Genomic DNA, 17,945 nt, shown 5'->3' on the forward strand with positions numbered 1-17,945 from the left:
TTTTCCCATAGGGAACGCACATCGTTTACATTATTACTTTTATAGGCTCATAATATATAAATATATGCTTCTAGGTTAACATACAAAAGTAACGGGCTCGACCGCGGCATCTTTATTCGTCATATTTTATTCTCATTCAGCCCCCTTCTAGACTGGCTCTCCACTCCCTCCAGCTGGCTCCCTTTCCTCCTCCTTTATATCCTTTGGCTTTCTCATCACGTGTATTCTATCATGTGTTCTACTTCCAAGCTCCCTTAGGATCTCTTATTCCTCTCGTGATCCTGCTTCTATTCCGTGCTGCCATCACACACACATCAAAGTACGTACATATATGTACCAATACATAATTTAAAAAATACTTGAGTTACTTATTTTTACTTTATGTGTATGAGTGTTTTGCCTGTGTGTGTGAGTTTATGTGTACCGCATGTGTGCCTGGGCCTGTGGAGGCCAGAGAGGGTATTGGATCCTCTAGAACTGGAGCTACAGATGGTTGTGAACTGCCTTGGAGGTGCAGAGAACTGAGCCCAGGTCCGATAAAAGAGCAGTAAGCTTTCTTAATCACCGAGACATCACTCTGGCTCCTCCTGGTAAATGTTACTTCTGTGACAAGGTCTCACTGTGTAACCGTGGCTGGTCTAGAACTCACAATATAAACCAGGCTGACCTTAAACTCACAGATATCTGCCCACCTCTGTCTCTTGAATGCCGGGATTAAAGGAGCATGTCACATATGGTCTGTGTATACATAATTTTAAATCCAGGATCTGCATGTGAAAGAAAACACATAGTATCTGTCTTTCTGAGTCTGGCTTATTTCACTTGACAGAATCATCTTTAGTTGCATTCATTTTCCTGAAAATATCATTTTCTTTTTCTATGTAGCTGCATAAAACTCAATTTTGTACATGCATTATATTTTCTTTTTCTGTTGATGAGCATCTGGACAGGTTCCATTTCTTGGCTGTTTGAATAGTAGAGCATAAACATGGATAAGTGTCTCTTTAGCTGACTTAGAGCCGTTGGTACATACCCACGAATGGTATGGCTGCATCATGAACTACAATTTTTAAAGCCGCGTGAAGCAATAGTATGAGCCCATTGGCACACAGAGAACTGTAATAATATGCATCCTTTACTACAGACACAGAGCTACCACATTGTTTATCTATTACAAGACACAAAACTACAATAGTGTGTCTCAGTTATCACACACAGAGCTACGTTCCCATCGTCTCTTCAGTCACGTAACGCCATCATTTCAGCTCCTGCTGAGAAAGTTTACCCCAAATCTCAACCCCTGAACGATTGCATTTGGCAACTGCGGCTCGCCCGGGAAAGTTAAAATGAGATTAATGAGAGAACCACTGCTGAGCCCCCGTGATCTTTAGCACCACGCCATGCAAGGGTCAGCTGTTGCCATCCTTGGCCTGTGACCAAGCTATGTGAGGGGAGATTAGTAACTCAGAGATCTCGCAACTGGAAAGAATCAACTCGTTTTTTTGTTCTCAAGGTTGGTTCCACTTGAAAATTAGAACCCTCAAGAACATACCAGGAGAAAAATTCTTCGTCCAGAAATAACTACAGACACTTCAGAACAGCCTTCTTATGAGAGAAGTGAGCCTTTTTTTTTTTCTTTTTTGAGGTAAAGCTCACTAGAGAGTGTTCAGTTGGGATCCCCTGTTTACCTCTACACAAGCTGAGAAACCTTGTATGCCCTCCCCCCGAAACCCCACCCACACTGGGAAAAGACTAACCAGAGGAGTGGCGCCAAGAGCCCAGTTCTCCATTTCTGGCAGCCTTACGCAATCTGCCTTTCTGACATGGTCAGCCCACCCAAGTGGGCAGGCCTGCCCAGGGGCTTAGCTTTTGACCATACCTGGGCACAGTCCCAGCTCCTGGCTGACACATCACCACCCCTTGCCTAAGGTCTATAAAACCTCCCTTCCTAAGCTCAGGCGGGCAACTTCCACAGTCCCAGTTCTTTGGGACCAATGAACCAGCCCCAAAGCAGCGCCTTATTAGGCATTTATCTGCTTTTAATCAAGTCTGAGATGGGATATGTTTGTATCACCGAAAGAGAGAAAACACCTACTAGAGGGTTCTCTGAGGGAGTGAACAGGAGGTCCTTTATTGCTCTGTTCAGCAGCAATTCAATACCCAGGACAATGGGCTTCGGTCTGAGCTGGGGAAGAGATGTAGAAGGCTACTGTCCTTCTTGGTGCAGGGCTGCTAGTGAAACGGATTTCTTCTTGAATTTCAAATACCTATCTTGTATTCCTAGAAGTATTTTGGTTTAGGCCCTGATTCAGTTTCCTTCCAAATTGAAACATCCCATCCTTCAGGGAATCTTCTTAAGGTGGCAGCTAAACGGCTCAAAAATAGCTTCAGGAAGTTTCTGAAACTGACCGGACTCACTAGGCCCCTCATTCTCAAGAGTGAGCAATACAAGTGGCCAAGGGCTATTCTTGGACAAATCAGGCCACAAAGAAGACTGAGACCAGACCAACTGCCTGGAAGAGGTTTAGACTAACTGGGTCCCTTGGGAGGGACACCATCCAACCTTTTGAGCTGTCTGTGGTCTGTATAGTGCACCCCGAGTTCCCAGCCTGTGTGCGCTGTCACCCACGCTGGGGTGGGCTTTGGCGCTAAAGCTGTATGTGTGCCATCTCTGCTCCTGGAAATAACCCTTCACCCATACTCCAGTAAGTAACACCAATAAAACTCGTTGGTCCACCAATTTTTACTTTGGTGGTAGTCATACTTTGGTCTATCCCGGGCTCTCTCTTAGATACTTAGACATGCGTAGCCTCTCTCCAGGAAAAGCCTTGCCACACAACAACCACAGCGCCTGTGTGTGCTGGTATGAGTGTGCGCCCACATGTCTCTTTGTGTGTGTTGTGTGTGGTGTATGGATGGATATGCATATGCAGGATGGTAGGAAAATAGGATCTAGCTCTTTACATTCTGCTGGTTGTAGTTTGGTGAAAAAAAAAGACAGCAGTTGCCATGTAGGTACTTGCGATGTTGGAACTGGCTGTGCTGAACATAGAGAAGGAAGTGCACACAGAAGTAACTGTCTACAAATGCCTCCTCTGGACTACTCCAGTGCTACAGACCCCGGTGTTGACTCTCTCCATCCACACATCACAGTGAGGGAGGTTATTTGGTTCCTATTTTTGTCTGTGTCAAATGCCTTTAAAGTGAGTTCTTTATACATAGAAGGCGCTTTGTAAGTATTTAGGAGCCACCAAGAAGACTCAATGGGTAGGTAAAGCCCTTGCTGAGAAAGTGTGAGGACCTGAGTTCAAATCTCTAAAATCCACATAAAGCTAGGAGTGATCCTGTGTATCGTAATCCCAGGACTCTAAGACAGGCTAATGCCGGTCCGGCTAGGCGGCCTACGCAGTGGCAGACCACAAGAGGCCTGTGTCAGACAAGATGGAAAATGGGAGCTGACACCTGAGGGTTTCCTCTGACCTCCACATGCGCACACATGCCCACACCCCTACACACACAAACACACAAACCTCTATACACCCCCACATACACCGCACACACATACATACATATAGACCTCACACACACACCCAACACACACACGCGCACACACACCACACACAGCGCTTTCACGGTGTTCTGATCTGGAAGGTTGAGAAGGCATGTTCTCTTTACCAACACCTCAGCAAGCACAGCCCCACCTTATCTGCATGACCGCCCTCCCAGGGTGCCTGTGGACACAAAATACTTACATAGTGAAGAGCGATACTCATCTGTGATAAAGGACCATAAAAATAAACTGTTTTACACAAGTTAATAAAGTAGTCTCTGTGCTACTATGGAATACCAGATCTTTACTGTAGAGCATTTGATACCTAAAAAATAAAGTCTAGGGACTTAAATTTTCAGTAAGCTCTACCAAGAAGACCAGCAAGGCGTGAACTCCAGAAGGACATAGTCCAGTTGGGAATTTAGTTTCCTGACACCGCAGTGGGTCACCCATGGGTTAATCAGTGTTGGATGGATCCCAGTTCTGTCTCTTGACCCTGCCAAGTTCCTCCCCTGCCTCCTGGCCCCACTGGTACTTGCACAGCCCTAATCTGGTTGCATAAACTATTATCAGCTCTGCCCAGGCCAGGAGACCTGAAGAGAGATTTGAAAATCCACCCCAACCTGTTTTCCAGCCCTCATTCTTTGTTCCTGGCTTCGAAGATTCATTTCAACTCTCCATTCACCTGTGAGAAGTGGACTTTGCTCCCCTTCCACTCCACCCACCCCACCCAAGGCTAGAACTTTGACTTTTTTTGTCAGCCAGTTTATAAAGAAAGCCAGTGGACATTTATCCTCCTCTTTTACCCAGAAGAGCTGCTGGGCCCACTGATGCCAGAAGGCACGGATCTCGCAGTGCCTCTGCTGAGGAGGCCGGGCAGGGCTTTCTAGGATGGCCAAGACAAAGCCCAGATGGCCTTACCTGGTAAGACAGTGCCAGGTAACTGTGGAGGGCATCTAGGTTTTCAATAAACTCCGTGAGGTTTCCTCCCAGGGTCCGCAGCATCCTGTCATAGCCGGACATCTTACAAAACTTAAAGAAGTATTCACCAAAGAGCTTCAGAATGGCTTCCATGGATACATCTGTGGAATACACACCCCAAGTAAGACCCCAAGAAACTGTTGTTATACTTTGGGATATGTCTTTAGCCATATCCAAAGTGCTCAAGTCCTGCTGCCCTGATACTTACTGGCTATTTAATTCTTCACCTTCATCCTCAGTAGCATGTCAGGAATCACCTCAGTGTCACGAGGCAGCATAAAGAACCAGGAGCACATTAACCATGCCCCTCCCAAGCCCCCTCATTCTTTTCTGTAACATCTAAGACAGACATTCCCCAGTGGACCAAGAGGGAGCTGTAGCGCTAGGATGTTCCCTTGACCGCTGACTCTGAGCTCAGCTCCAGATAAACTCAGGGCAGGGTAGAGGGCAGCCCCTCTGATCTCTCCCTCCACCTTACACATCTTCAGAGAATGGCTTGCTGTAGACTCAAAGGCTGCCTCTGAGGGCTGACTAACACTGCAATGCAAAATGGTTCTGCCCATGACTTACCCAGAAGCTGAGGGCAAATAGCCTCTCTCTCAGCTTCTCTAGATGACTGTCCCCCTTCAGGGCTGTTTTCATCTGCCATTCTCCATGAGGGTGTCCCTGTCACTCTTCAGGCCACTCTGTGTTCTCCCTGAGTGTTGCATTTCTGCCTTCCTAACTGTCAAGGAATTCTTGTGGGTGGCAACTGAGTCCTACTTGGTTTTTGTTGTTGTTTGTTTGTTTGGTGTTGTTGTTTTTAGCTAGGTACAAAGCCAGTGACTGATGAATTTCTGAGGTAGATCTACAGTATGAAGTAGGGATATGGCTCAGTCTTTCTAGTTCCCATCTTCATGGTGGGGACAGGAAGAAATTTTTTAAGTGTAGCATGGTGTTCCTGCGATGTTCAATAATCAGCTATTCTTCTCAGAGCATGCTAGGATCTTCGGAATAGACGATCCTGTTAATGTGTCTCTCTTTGTCCAGATAAGCCATCGAGGTGAGTTGTAGGCCAGATGTGCTGCCATGTCTCTTAATGAATTCCACACCTTCTGCACCACTTCCTGCAGCCAAACAAGATGAAGGCTGCTCTCGCTGTTACCGTGGACACAGAATGTAGGCCTCATTGATGTGGACAGCATGGAGCTCCCTGAGAATATTCTCTTACTCAGGGTAAGAGGGTTCTGACTCCTGGTGAGGCTGAGGAAAGTCCCTGGGAACCCTTTAAGAGTCTCAGTTCCTGACAGCATCCTTTAACAACTCTGATTCTCCCTGTGAACCTGGACCTCACAGTGAGGAGTGCCCTGCCCTGCAGATTTCTACAGAGTGGCAGGGATGCAAAGTGGTCCTTACTTCCAAGCCTCTGCTCAGAACAAAAAGGCCTAATGGTGCAAGCCTGTATGTAGCTATAAGCTACTCAGGAGGCTGAGGCAGGAGGATCACAAACTTTTGGCATGTCTGGGCTACAGCGTCCATTGAAGGCTGGCCTGGACAACCCAGTGAGACTGTCTCCAAGTGGAAAATAAAAAGAAGGATGGAGATATAGTTCAGTGGTAGGAGGTCACTGAAAACACATGAGCCATCTAGGCTCAATTCCTAATGACATGTGCATGTACAAATACACACACATGCATACACATACATACAAACAAGTCAGAACAGCGAGCTCCTTTCAGCTCTCTGTCCACAGCCAGACCTCTGGGAAGATAATTCTTCTGGAATCTGAACTTGCACAGATAAATAAAACATATTCAGCCAACTACGAGTCAAATCTTCCAAGTCTAGACAAAGATACAGATGGAAAGGTGGGAGAAAGCCAGGGCTGGGTGAATTGTCTCTTTTGTCCCTCCTAGCTGACAACAGGCTTGTCTAGCCAGAACTCAGGAGGCACTGCTCAGTCCCAAGGGAACTGAAAGGCATTCTAGGCAGGTCTTTCCCAACCCCCCAGAAGGGGGCAGACAGGTGTGGGGCTGCTGCTTTCCATTCTCCCCCACCCCTCCCTGCTGCAGGAATCCAGCTCCTTCAAGCTGAGCTGAGAAACATTTGCGCTCTGCAGTGTGCAGCCTTGAGCTCCATGCAGGTGCATCCTGTTACCTGCCAGGAAACAGGAAGGGCTCCCTCCCTTTCTCCCCCAGGGAGCAGGGTGAGGGGGTGGGGAACTGCCTGTTTGATTTGACTTAAAGCTGAAAACCTGGGGAAGAGGAAACCCCAGGTGTTGGCTGTTTCAGTCCCAGCAGTTTCATCTCTGGGTGCTCGCACTGCTAACTGGACAGGACATCCGCCTGAGGCTAACTTCCTTAAACCGCAACCCAGGCTTGGGTGGAAAGTTGCCATCTGTGCTAGCCTTGAGCTGAGTCTGGGACTCTTACTGTAGAATGCCTGTCTGACAGGGGACAAAGGCCTCTTTTTAAAATCAACAGCTGTCATACTTTTTTTTATACCGTTTCACCTGTGTGACTTTAGGATTCCGAGAGCTCTCAGATTCACAGAAGACCAGGAACAGATGGAAAATGGGAAGGAAAGAGAAGAGAGCCCGAGACACATCAGCTTTAAAATGCTATTTGTAGTGCAAAGAAAAATCTCTAGTCTACGAACTTTTGCATCTTTTGTCTATGAGAGGAAAATAAAAAAAGAGAGGCATCTCTCTGTTTATCTTCACAAAATGAAACACTAGCAGTATAAACCAGAGACGTTTAAAACTGGTTACCTAAGGGAACGGAGTGGGGAGAAAAGTTCTGGAAGGGCGGGTCAGCGCTTCTCTGAGCAGAGTGTATGAATCATGTTACTGCTTTGTGCGCTTAGACTAAATAAGAAAAGGTTAGAAGGGAGCTCTGAGGCAGAAAACAAATCCAAGTTAACATTTAGCAAGTGCTCTCGCTACTCAGGGGGCTGAGGACTGACCTACAAATACAAAGGTAGTTCAAAGCCATCCTAGGCAGCTTAATGAGACCTTGTCACAAAATAAAAAAAAAAAGAGGCCTCTGAACATAACTCAGTAATAGAGCATTTGCCTAACAAATGAGATGATCTAGGTTCAATTGCTATTACAAGGAGAGAAACACATACTCACTCACACGCACACAAGAGGCGGGGGGTATGTTGCAGAAATATATAAAGGGAGAAACAAGGAAATTATTAGAACAATATTTCAATGATATCCCAACAGAAACTTTTTGAATAATGTAATTACTCAGGAAAAAATTTTAACCTATGGGAGCAAAGAGACGGTCCTGTAGTTAAAAGCATATGCTTTTAACTGTGAGGTCCAGGACCTGAGTTCAGTTCCAAGCTTCCATGTCAAATAGTTCAGACCAGCTGTAAGTCATCTGATGCCTCTTCTGGCCTCTTAGATACCTACACTCACACACACACACACACACACATCCAAACACAGACATACACATAATTTAGAAAAATATTTAATCCTTAAAAACATCTAGTACCATTTAAACATAGTCTTTTGACTGCTTTGTCCTAAGGCTAAAGCCAGAACTTTGAACAAATAGCTGGATGTACCCTGAAGGCTTTCCCATCACGTCAGTGTGTTACGCGATTCTGGTAGTCCTGAATATCAATGCGCAGATAAGCGAACGTATTGACAATATACAGAGCCAGGTTTACTCTCCAAGCAAAGGTCTAAAATTACAGGAAAATGAAGACTAGAGTGAAGACTGTACTGTTGGGTTAGACAAATCTACCTTAACAATGGGCTGAAGAGAAGTGCTGTAAGCATGAGACCTACACTCTGAGGTCAGTGCCCACGTAAGAAGCTTGTGTGCAACTCTAGCACTGTGGAGGGCAAAGACAGGAGTCACTGGGGCTCACTGGCCACTGCTATAGCTCAAGGTTCACTGGAAGACCCTGTGAACCCTGTCTTAAAAAGAATAAAGTGTGGGTAGGCAAGACAGGTGCTTGCCAAGGGCCTAGTCACCAGGATTTGGTCACGCCCTGTACGGTGGAAGAAAAGAACAGAGTCTCAAAAGTTGGCCACTGACCTCTTAGACACAAGCCATGGCAGACCCACATACTTAATATAAATAAATTAGTGTCAAACATTAAAAATACACAAAAAGAAGACAGAAAATGATAGAGCAGGACACACGCACACACAATGCATCACACTCACATACACCCAAGGATCTAACATAAGACCATGAAGCACATCATAAGATATATATAACTAGATAGTAGAGGGTAGATCAATAATGGCTACATAGAGAGATAGAGGATAGATAGACAGACAGATGATAGATAGATAGATAGATAGATAGATAGATAGATAGTATGTATACATCTGCCCAGGGAGAAAGTCTAACAGAAGTCTCTCTGTAGCTCACCTAGTGCACAGAGCATGGATTTTTTTAGGTGCTATTCTCTACTGAACAGAAAGAGCACTCCTTTAGAAACAGAATATTCCAGGGCTGGGACAAGGAAAGGAAAGAACAAATTGAACCTGTTATACCGGAAAATGAAGAGGTGTTAAAGAATAGTAAAGACATCAAGGCAGCAGAGGGAACTTGAACATCAACAGAAACAACAAAAACAGTGCAGTTCGTTTTCATAAACGAGAATCAATATTACATTGCTATAAACAAACAAGCAGGGAAGGGAGGAAATCTTTCCCGGTGGAAGTTTAAATGGTAACTCTAAGGGAAATAACACACAGAGAGAACCTCAAGTATTGTTTCTTGGAGACCACAGGAGGCAGTGTCAGGGAGGCTAACGTCATACGAGAGGGAACTTGAGAAGTGACAACACACTGAACATGCTGAGAGCAGGTCCTACTCTCAGGAGGTTCTCACAAGGTCCTAGTTACAGAGCAGAAGTCGGTGGCTGTAGAGCACAGAAGCCTGGCAGATGGCAGCTTCACCAAGCAATCAGAGTTCACACTACCTACAGCTGAAACACAGAACACTTCTCCTGACAGAACCAACTGGAAAGGTCAAGAGATCGCTTCTGCAGTCTCCCTGCCAAAGGTATCACCTGCATGACATCATGAAGAGCTAGTAATGACCCTCAAAAGGGGACATGCTACCAAGCGGCTGACCACAACTTTTATAAAGACATCCGTGTTATGAACTGTAACAGAGGCTTGGGAACCTTCCAGACTAAAGAAGCCTAAAACAACAGGGCACTATTAAAGGTTTACTTTTACTTCCAATTGACATGATAGGTCAATTGGAAAATCTTTTGTTAATGTCTACAGGACAGATGGCCAAGCTGTCTTAAGCACTCACTTCCTGAGTTGAAGTGTACTTGTACTTTCCTAAGAGAATTTTTAGGAACAAAGAGGTTATCTTATTTGTGACTTGGTAACAATCCAGAGGATGCGCAGACCCAGGCTCAGAAAGGGGGTAGAGATAGATGTTCACATTTCAAGAGGGAGCTGGCATGAAGGGTAAATGAAACTTTTTTTGGTACTGTTCTTACAAACTTTTAGTAGGTTTGCATTTATGCCAAAGTGAAAAGGTTTAGCTGATAACCCTGAGAAGACCTGAGGAGCTCAGGTCTTACCCAATAAGACCACAAAGAAACACGTGTTAGATGCAGTTTACAGCAAGACTCTTCAAGGTTTCATATCTATAATCAGAATGTTAGCATTGGTTTTTTAAAGAATGTCTTTACCTTGTTAGAGACTCATGCTGAAATATTTCTGAGTAAAATTATAGAAAACCTGAGACTTTTTTTTTTTAGGACATTCCAGCAAAAACAAAACCAGAAAAGGGTAGAGAAATACAGACATAAAATAAGATTGGCAAAAATCATATAATTCACCAAATTGGGTAAAAAGACATGTAGGTTTGTGTCTGAACCTCTCTGCTTTTGTGGTTGTATTAAGTCTTTATTAAAAAGCGTTTTTGTTTGAATGAAAGATTTCTTTGTTAGCAGGAAAATAACTGCTACCAAGCATCTATGCTTGGCTTCCCAGGAGAGGTGTGGAGACTTCAAATGGGATCTTAAATTGGATACTGTATGAATCTGGGCAATCTGTCTTAACAAGCTTAGCTTTTCTGTGCTGCCCAGAGTGTTTGATTCTTGCTGGGTTACAGCTGTGGGAATTGGGAAACAGAGCTGGCCTGTCCAGGGCTAGAGGGAGCAAGGCCACCTGCTGAAGTCTGGGCTAGTGCTGCAGTGAAGCCTCTGCTGCCTAGACTTCATCTCCTCAACAAATGGCAGACTTGGGACTGGATTTCTCACAACCCATGCCCACATCTTATCATCCAAGATAGAAAGATGAGGAGCTATATTCCTCATGACTGTCCCCAGGGGTCATCCAGAGAAGCATGTAGGGAGCCACAGGACAGGGACCTTCCCTACAACTCACGGAGTTCTCCATTCAAGATAAGAGCGTTTGTTCACAATGCGAAGCATCAGCTGTCTGAGAAAAGCCATTCATGGAATTACTCTTCTTGTTTCTCTGTGCAGTGGACAGCGCTCAATGCAGAAACTCACAACTGGCCAAAGCTCAGAGATAAGTGTCATTAGAATTCTCAGGCCCAAAACGAGACGTCTGTGTCGTGCCTCCCATACACAAGGCTAAGGACCATCTGGGAAGAGGGAACCAGAGCTTGGAGAGGATGAGGACAAAACAGTGTCTTTTGGGGTGTGAGAGAACTGCTGTACCCTGAACTCACAGCAGTTGTGCTGAGCTGCATGAGATCAAGCCCGTCAATGTTCTAGCATGGAGAGGGAAAGGGGTTCATGAGCCCCCACCAGAACTGAGGAGCTGTGGACAGTTCATGGTTTGTGGGAGTGGGGGAGTCAGTATTCTTTAACTGTGTGGCTTCTGGTAGGGCCACCACGCTCAGGGGGACAGACACACACCTAGGACTGGGTGGGTGGCACGCATTGGACTTAATGGCTTGTTTTTAAAACAAAACAACTGAAAATGAGTTCAGCAATAGGGAGGGAGAAGAGAGTAGGTCTGAGAGGAGTTCGGGGAAAGAATAGGGACAGATATGATTATATAACACACATGAAATTCTTGTGGGATTAAAAAAACATTTTTTTAAATAATATCTCTCCTAGGATGATCTCATGTAGGTCAGGCTTGGACTGCAACATGAGGAAGGGTTTTGTGAACAGGAGAAAGAGACAAAGCCACACACACTGAGATGTGTTCTGCAGGCACGGTTGGTTTATAGATGTGGCTGTAAGTTTATTTGGGCATTGAGCGAAGCAGCAGCTGAAAAGCAGCTGAAGGTAGCCAGGCTGAACAGCTCTGCAGGGAGGAAGCACCTGTAGGGAATCCGGAAGCTACGTGCCTGTCTGCTCCTCTGTGCTTCACAAGCAGAGTGGCGAGCCTAACCAGGGCCGGAGCACAGTGGCAACTGGGTGATGCTGGAGGAGGGGAGGAAGGAACATTTTGCCAGGTACCCACTTTGCTTCATTTGATTTCCTCTCGAGGATAACCTCTGATGCCACTGCTAGTTTACCAAAGAGGAATCGACAGCAGGTTCATCCTTAGGAGACACAGAGCTGAAGGCCAGCCCTCCTCTGTCTGACTCCTAAATGCCCACTAGGTTAGTGTAAATGTGTCCTCCAGCCCAAGCGATTCTACAATGGCCTTGGGATACTGAGACCCTAGTTTAGGTCTCCATCTTCTGGCGGCTGTGCAGGCTGGGATGCATGTCTGGCTTCCGGCTTTGCACATTTTCAATCTTAGGTTTTGCATTGGCACTCTTATTTTGAAGTAAGTTCAGGGAAGGGCTGTTGACATTTGCTGATGGCTAACTGTTGAAATGCGTTTTACTCAGGGTTTCTTAGCAGGCAATGTCTAAACAGTCACAGCTGTGCCAAGTGGCTGGTGGGGGGTTGTTTTGCATGTTTTTACTTCAAGTCACTAATAACCTACTTACACCCTAAGGAGGCACTAACTCTTACCGAGTGTGGTTCCTTCTCCAATGCCCAGCCTGCCATCTGGTCTCATCCTGAGTATGCTAATTAGAAAACAGAGTTATGTAGTTCGGAGAGTTGTGGAAGAGTCCCAGTAATGGCTCCGTGGCAGGGGGGGATGACATCCTAGAGGCCACTTGGAAGGCACAACACTGACTGGCAGTGATGAAACACGCTTTTCTCTTTGTCAAAGGAAAGAGTCGGTCTCAACTGACCACGTATTTTTATTGAATATGAAAATGCCTGTCTTTGATGGGCCTCCCTCTCTCTGACTTATGGCAGTTGTCCAAGTACAGAAAGACTTCAAGCTTGCTGTATCGTCATGACTCCAAATCACTTTTGTTTGTTCTGGGGAAGGAGAGGGAGAGGGAGAGGGAGACAGAGTATGTGGGGGAGGTGTGTGCGTGTATTTGGAGGAGCATATACTCCTGCATGTGAAGGCCAGAGTTCTCTCACTGAACCTGAGCCTCTTCGGTTAGGCCAGGCATGCTAGTCAGTAAGTCCCTGGGATCAGACTGTCTCAACCCCCATCCCCAGCACTGAGATTGTAGCCTCAGGTGGCCATGCCAGCCCTGGGATTCCATGATCCCAACTTTTTATTTGTGTAACATACCTGCCATGCTTACCTTTCTCTTGAAACATGAGCTAACAGATTTCCTAGAGATAAGAAGACAAAGTTTTCTGGTAGTCGAAGTGGGTCAGAGAGAAATCACTGTGGTTAAGGCTGGCTTTGGTAGGAGGGGGCATACATGTCCATACATGGGCCTACAATCTTGTTGCTGCCCCTAACCGTGTTGGTTGGGAAGAGGACCAGGACGGGTGTTTGATGGCATCTCCCTGCTGAAGCTGCTTCCATGTTGAAAGGTGGTTCTATAGCATCAATAGCAAACACGGAAGGCGAGCGTTCTGCAACATCGTTACAACCATACACTAGGGTGAGAGCAGAGTCCAGAGGGTTTAATTTCTGAAGATCTAGAAACTTGTTAGTTTTTAATCTCTGAGGGCAACTGTAACAACACGCCATAGACATGACTTTAACCGCAGAACTTTATTTTCTGACTGTTGTGAAGGCAGCCCAAGGACCTGCCCAGATGTTTTTTTGGTGGAGGCTCTGTTCCTGGCTCATGATTGGCTGCCTTCCTGCTCTGTCCTCACATGAAAGAAGAGACAGGATGAGCCTCTGATGTCAATTCTTAGTGGGACAGTTTACAAATAAACCTAGTTATTTTCCTCACGCCACCACCCTGGCAGCCAACACCCCAAAATATGAATTTTGCCGGGACACAGTTTAATCCACAGCAGCTCTTGGCTAAAATCAGACTTTTTTTTTAATCTTCATAAACAAGCTATTTGTCAGAGATCCATTCTCTAGACTATGAGATGACAGACTTTTTCTGCAAGAGGTACTTGCAGGACACTTCTAAGTTTTACAATCCACATGGATTCCATTGGGACAGCTCAATTCTAACAAAAAAAGTATAGGCACTATAGTACTAAATGGGCATGGCTGTGTTTCAATAAAACTTTATTTATAAAACCCAGATAGGGACCCAGATTTGACCCGTGAGCTTCAGAAGCTGCTGTGTCTGCGACTCCGAAACACATCAGACAGTCTGATGAGCTACTGTAGCAGCTGACATGGGGCTAATGGGAGCAGGGAGGACTCTGCCTCACACACATGCCCACACCCTTTCTTCCCTCTCCTGGCCTGATGGAGGATTTCAGCCTCTCTCTGATGCACATCCCCAGAAGGACAAGCTCAAGAGATGACCATGACCGTGAGACGAGGTGCCAATCAAATTGTGTGTGCAAGTCAAGGGAGGAGCCTCTGTCTGTCAGTCCTAGGCACAGGGTTAATGTTGTCAGCCTGTTTTATCTTTAAGGGTCACTTCATATTTATTCAAAGTCTGCTCTAAGCTTTTTCATAAACTTTGTGTTTTAAGGGAGTTGTTTTGTTTTGTTTTGTTTTTTCAAAATAATTTTACTAGTGTTCTTCTCTGACAAGTTTATTCATGGATATACAGCAATCTGGTTATTGTCAACTCCCCGTCCCCAACACTTCTCATGTCTGTCTTCTACCCTTGTCAACCCCTCTCCTCAGTCCCTTTTTTACATTCATGCTTTTTTTGTGTTTTGTTTTGTGACCTACTGAGTTTCACAAGGGCCTTCACAAGGGTGTTGGACTCTCCTCCTAGTGGGCTTCACCTGTGACCTCTTCCTGAGAATTCTCTTGGTAGCCAATAGGTGAGTCCTTATTGGTCCCATGAGTCCCTCCTTGATCCACATTCCAAGTCTTGTGGAGACCCAGTGCAGGTAACCCTAACTGTGAGTCATGACTGCAATGGCTGCCCAAAGCACTGTTTCTTAGCCCTTCTTTTCATCCTCTGGCTTACACTAATTCTTTCCATCTCAGCCTTTTTAATCAAAGATATTTTGTTTTCTAACATTCAAAAGAGACAGTAACAAGGTTGGTGCCTGGCCCACTACAGACACTGGGCCTTCACAACCATGTGCTGAGAAAGTATCAGTCTTGGGATCAGCCTTGGCCAGCTGTCTTTGGAGACTCCTACAGGGCGTGTTTCTGTGGTTTCTGGGGCTCCATTTAACCTGTAACTGTTGTACACTTACCTCCTCAAGATTCTAGTTACTCTTTTGGGCACCTAAAGGCTCAGTGAAACTGGACTGGAACCACCACCTCTTCTGCTTGGTCATAAATGGGCTACACAGGAACCAGTCTGAAGTTCAGAGTGGTAGGATATGCATAACCAATACTTGGGATGACTCTTTTCTGGGTTGTCAGGTACTGTGAAGGATCATGCCGGGGGTATCTTCCGGGTTAAACAACACCCTGCAAATTCACATCTACAAGGAATCTGTGAACCTTATTTGAAAAATAAGATGGGGCAGATTTACTCAAGGTAACAAGAGTCATTTAGGAGTGATCCTAAGTCTGACATGATTGTGGTGTCCTTATGAGAAAGGGAAATTAGGACGCAGAGATGACTACACAGTAGTCATCTGAAGATACTGAAGTTATGGTGCCACAGGCTGCAAACACCCGGGGAACACCAGAAGCTGAAAGAGGAACAACTCTGGCCTGCCAGCAACTCAGTTTTTAAAATCTTACCCCCATATAATGTCAGAGCAAATTGCTATTGTTTAAAGCCATTCAGTTTACAATGCAGTTGGTCCCCACTGTTTGCTAGTTGTTCTGCTTGCTGAAATAGAGGTTCCCCAAATTCAGAACAGAGTTGTCAAAGTCAGTGACAGACCTGAGAAGAGTGATGAAATTTTTGCAACATTCATGTGCTGGTTAGGTTTTTGCTAGAGTCACTGGGAAGGGAGGCCATCAATTGAGGATTTACCCCTTTTAAATCAGCCTGTGGGCATATCTGTGGGGCATTTCTTGATTGATGACTGATGGTGGAGGGTTCAGCAACTGTAGATGGTAACACCCCTGGGCAGATGATCCTGGATTGTATAAGAGAGCAGGCTGAGCATGCCATGAGGAGTGAGGTAATAAACAGCATTCCTCTGTGGTCTCTTCATCAGTCTATGTCTCCCTGCCTGAGTTCCTGCCTTGTCCTTCCTGAGTGATGGACTGGAGAGTGTAAGCCAAGTAAATCCTGCCTTTCCCAAGTTTCTAGGTAAAATAAACAAGGTGATGTGTTGTGTGCTTATTTCAGTCCCAGGAACACATAATCTCCCTATAGTCCAAGCTTACCTTCTTCTAATTAAAATGTTCCTCAAGTACACTGTCAAAGTACTGTCTAATGTCACCAAACACAAGAAGGCTGTGATGATGTGCTGAATTCAGAGAACTTATGTTTTATTAGTTTATTTGGGTATGCTATAATGCAATTGGTTGTGAATTCAGTGTTTTATTAAATATATATGTATCTTTATGTGGCTATCTGCACATGAATGCATTGCATGAAGAGACCAGAAGAGAGTGTTAGGCCCTTCAGAGCCGGAGTTGTGGATCCAATGTGGACACTGGCATAAGACCCCAGAGCTGGAATTGTGAGCCCCTGGTGTAGATGTGGGAGCTGAACTTGGTTTTTTAGCAAGAGCTCTTCATGGCTGAGGCAATAATCATATGTGTGTGCGCGCATGTGTGTGTTTAAACAGAAGCCCACGTAAACAACATTACACATTACCACAGAGATTGTGGAAAGACTCATGAACTGAGCTATGTATTCCCTTAGGAGCCAAAAGTCAGTACTGGCTATGACACTGTCTACAGCAACCTCGTAGCAGAACCACTGTGAGTGAGGAGAATCAGCTGTGGTCTTTCGCACTTAGAAGCCTTAAGAAACCCAAGTGTGCCGCCTTTTTGGACTTACCCAGAACCTTGCAGGCTTCCTGGATGAGCTTAATGGTGATGGTGTCATCATAAACGGTGTAGGTCATGAAGACATCCTGTACTTCTGCAGAAGCCCTGAAAGATGCATCAAGCGCAGTTGAGCACTCGGCTACTGGTGCCCAGTCCCCGGACAGCCACTGACCCAAGAGGAGAAGGGTCAATTCACTTAGAGGGTGTGGCCCTGGCCCCAATAGGTCTGCACGGCTCTAGCGGGCAGAAACATCCAAGAGTATATGCGCGGCACAAACTAGACTTGATGGCTTTTTGTTTTTAAAAGAGGATGGGTAAGGAAGAGACAGTCCATCTGAGAGGAGGTGGGAGAGGGGGGTGGACATGGTGAAATCACACCACACAAAACTCTTTCATAACTAATAAGAGATGAGAGAGGAGGAGAAAGGAAGAGAGTACAAAGTTAACGCCTCAAGGAAAACAAGGATCAGACTCTGTAGCCCAGGAGGAAACAGAAGTGCTCTAGTCATGGTGGGCACTCTGGGAAACCTTTTCCTACACCTGCATTCTTTGAGCTGATGGGGTGGAGAGATGTAATCTTCCAATAGGATTGTGAAAGATATCAACAATTTGAATATCCACACCCTTCAGGGAGCTAGCCAGGCCTCAGTGACCAATAGAAAATGGAAGAAAAGAGGGCAAAGATCAACTTCAACATAAAGTGTGGACCTAGGTGTACTTTGTACAATTTTGTATGGCTGACCACTTGTCAAGTATCTGTGAGCTTTAAAGAAAATAGAAATGGCCCAGAGGGTAAAGTATTTTCTGTGGAAGCACGGGGAAACTGAGTTCAGATCCTTAGAACCATCATGAAAAGCCAGTTAGGATGACACATGTCTGTAACCCTGGGACTTGGGGCTGCTAATAGGAAGAGACAGAAAGATCCTAATCTAGCAGCCAGAGATCATGTCTCAAAAAGAAAAAGAAAAAAGCCCAAATCCCTTTGTATTATAGAATGCAAAGGACAGAAGCCAAACATTTTCCATTAAGTTGAACTTTAAAGAAATTTGTAGCACCTAAAATGTAAGATTCAGGGTGTAAAACAGGGTCCCTGTCCTTGCTAATTTTTTAATTTGGACAACATAGTTACGTTGATTATAC

General features: G+C 45.3%; 1 protein-coding gene across 1 annotated transcript in view; it reads right to left on the reverse strand.

The window, feature by feature from the left end:
• LOC129678884 (guanylate cyclase soluble subunit beta-2-like) overlaps nt 1-17,945 on the reverse strand; it is a 54,345-nt gene that overhangs the window by 24,168 nt on the left and 12,232 nt on the right. The window contains exons 3-4 of the mRNA XM_055609837.1: nt 16,816-16,910; nt 4,472-4,632 (exon numbers count right to left, since the gene is read on the reverse strand). Coding sequence (XP_055465812.1) covers nt 4,472-4,632; nt 16,816-16,910 — 256 coding nt within the window. The remainder of the gene's footprint in view (nt 1-4,471; nt 4,633-16,815; nt 16,911-17,945) is intronic.

The sequence above is a fragment of the Psammomys obesus genome, unplaced genomic scaffold, assembly GCF_907164565.1.
Source record: "Psammomys obesus unplaced genomic scaffold, mPsaObe1.curated_primary_1811, whole genome shotgun sequence".
Lineage (NCBI taxonomy): Eukaryota > Metazoa > Chordata > Mammalia > Rodentia > Muridae > Psammomys > Psammomys obesus.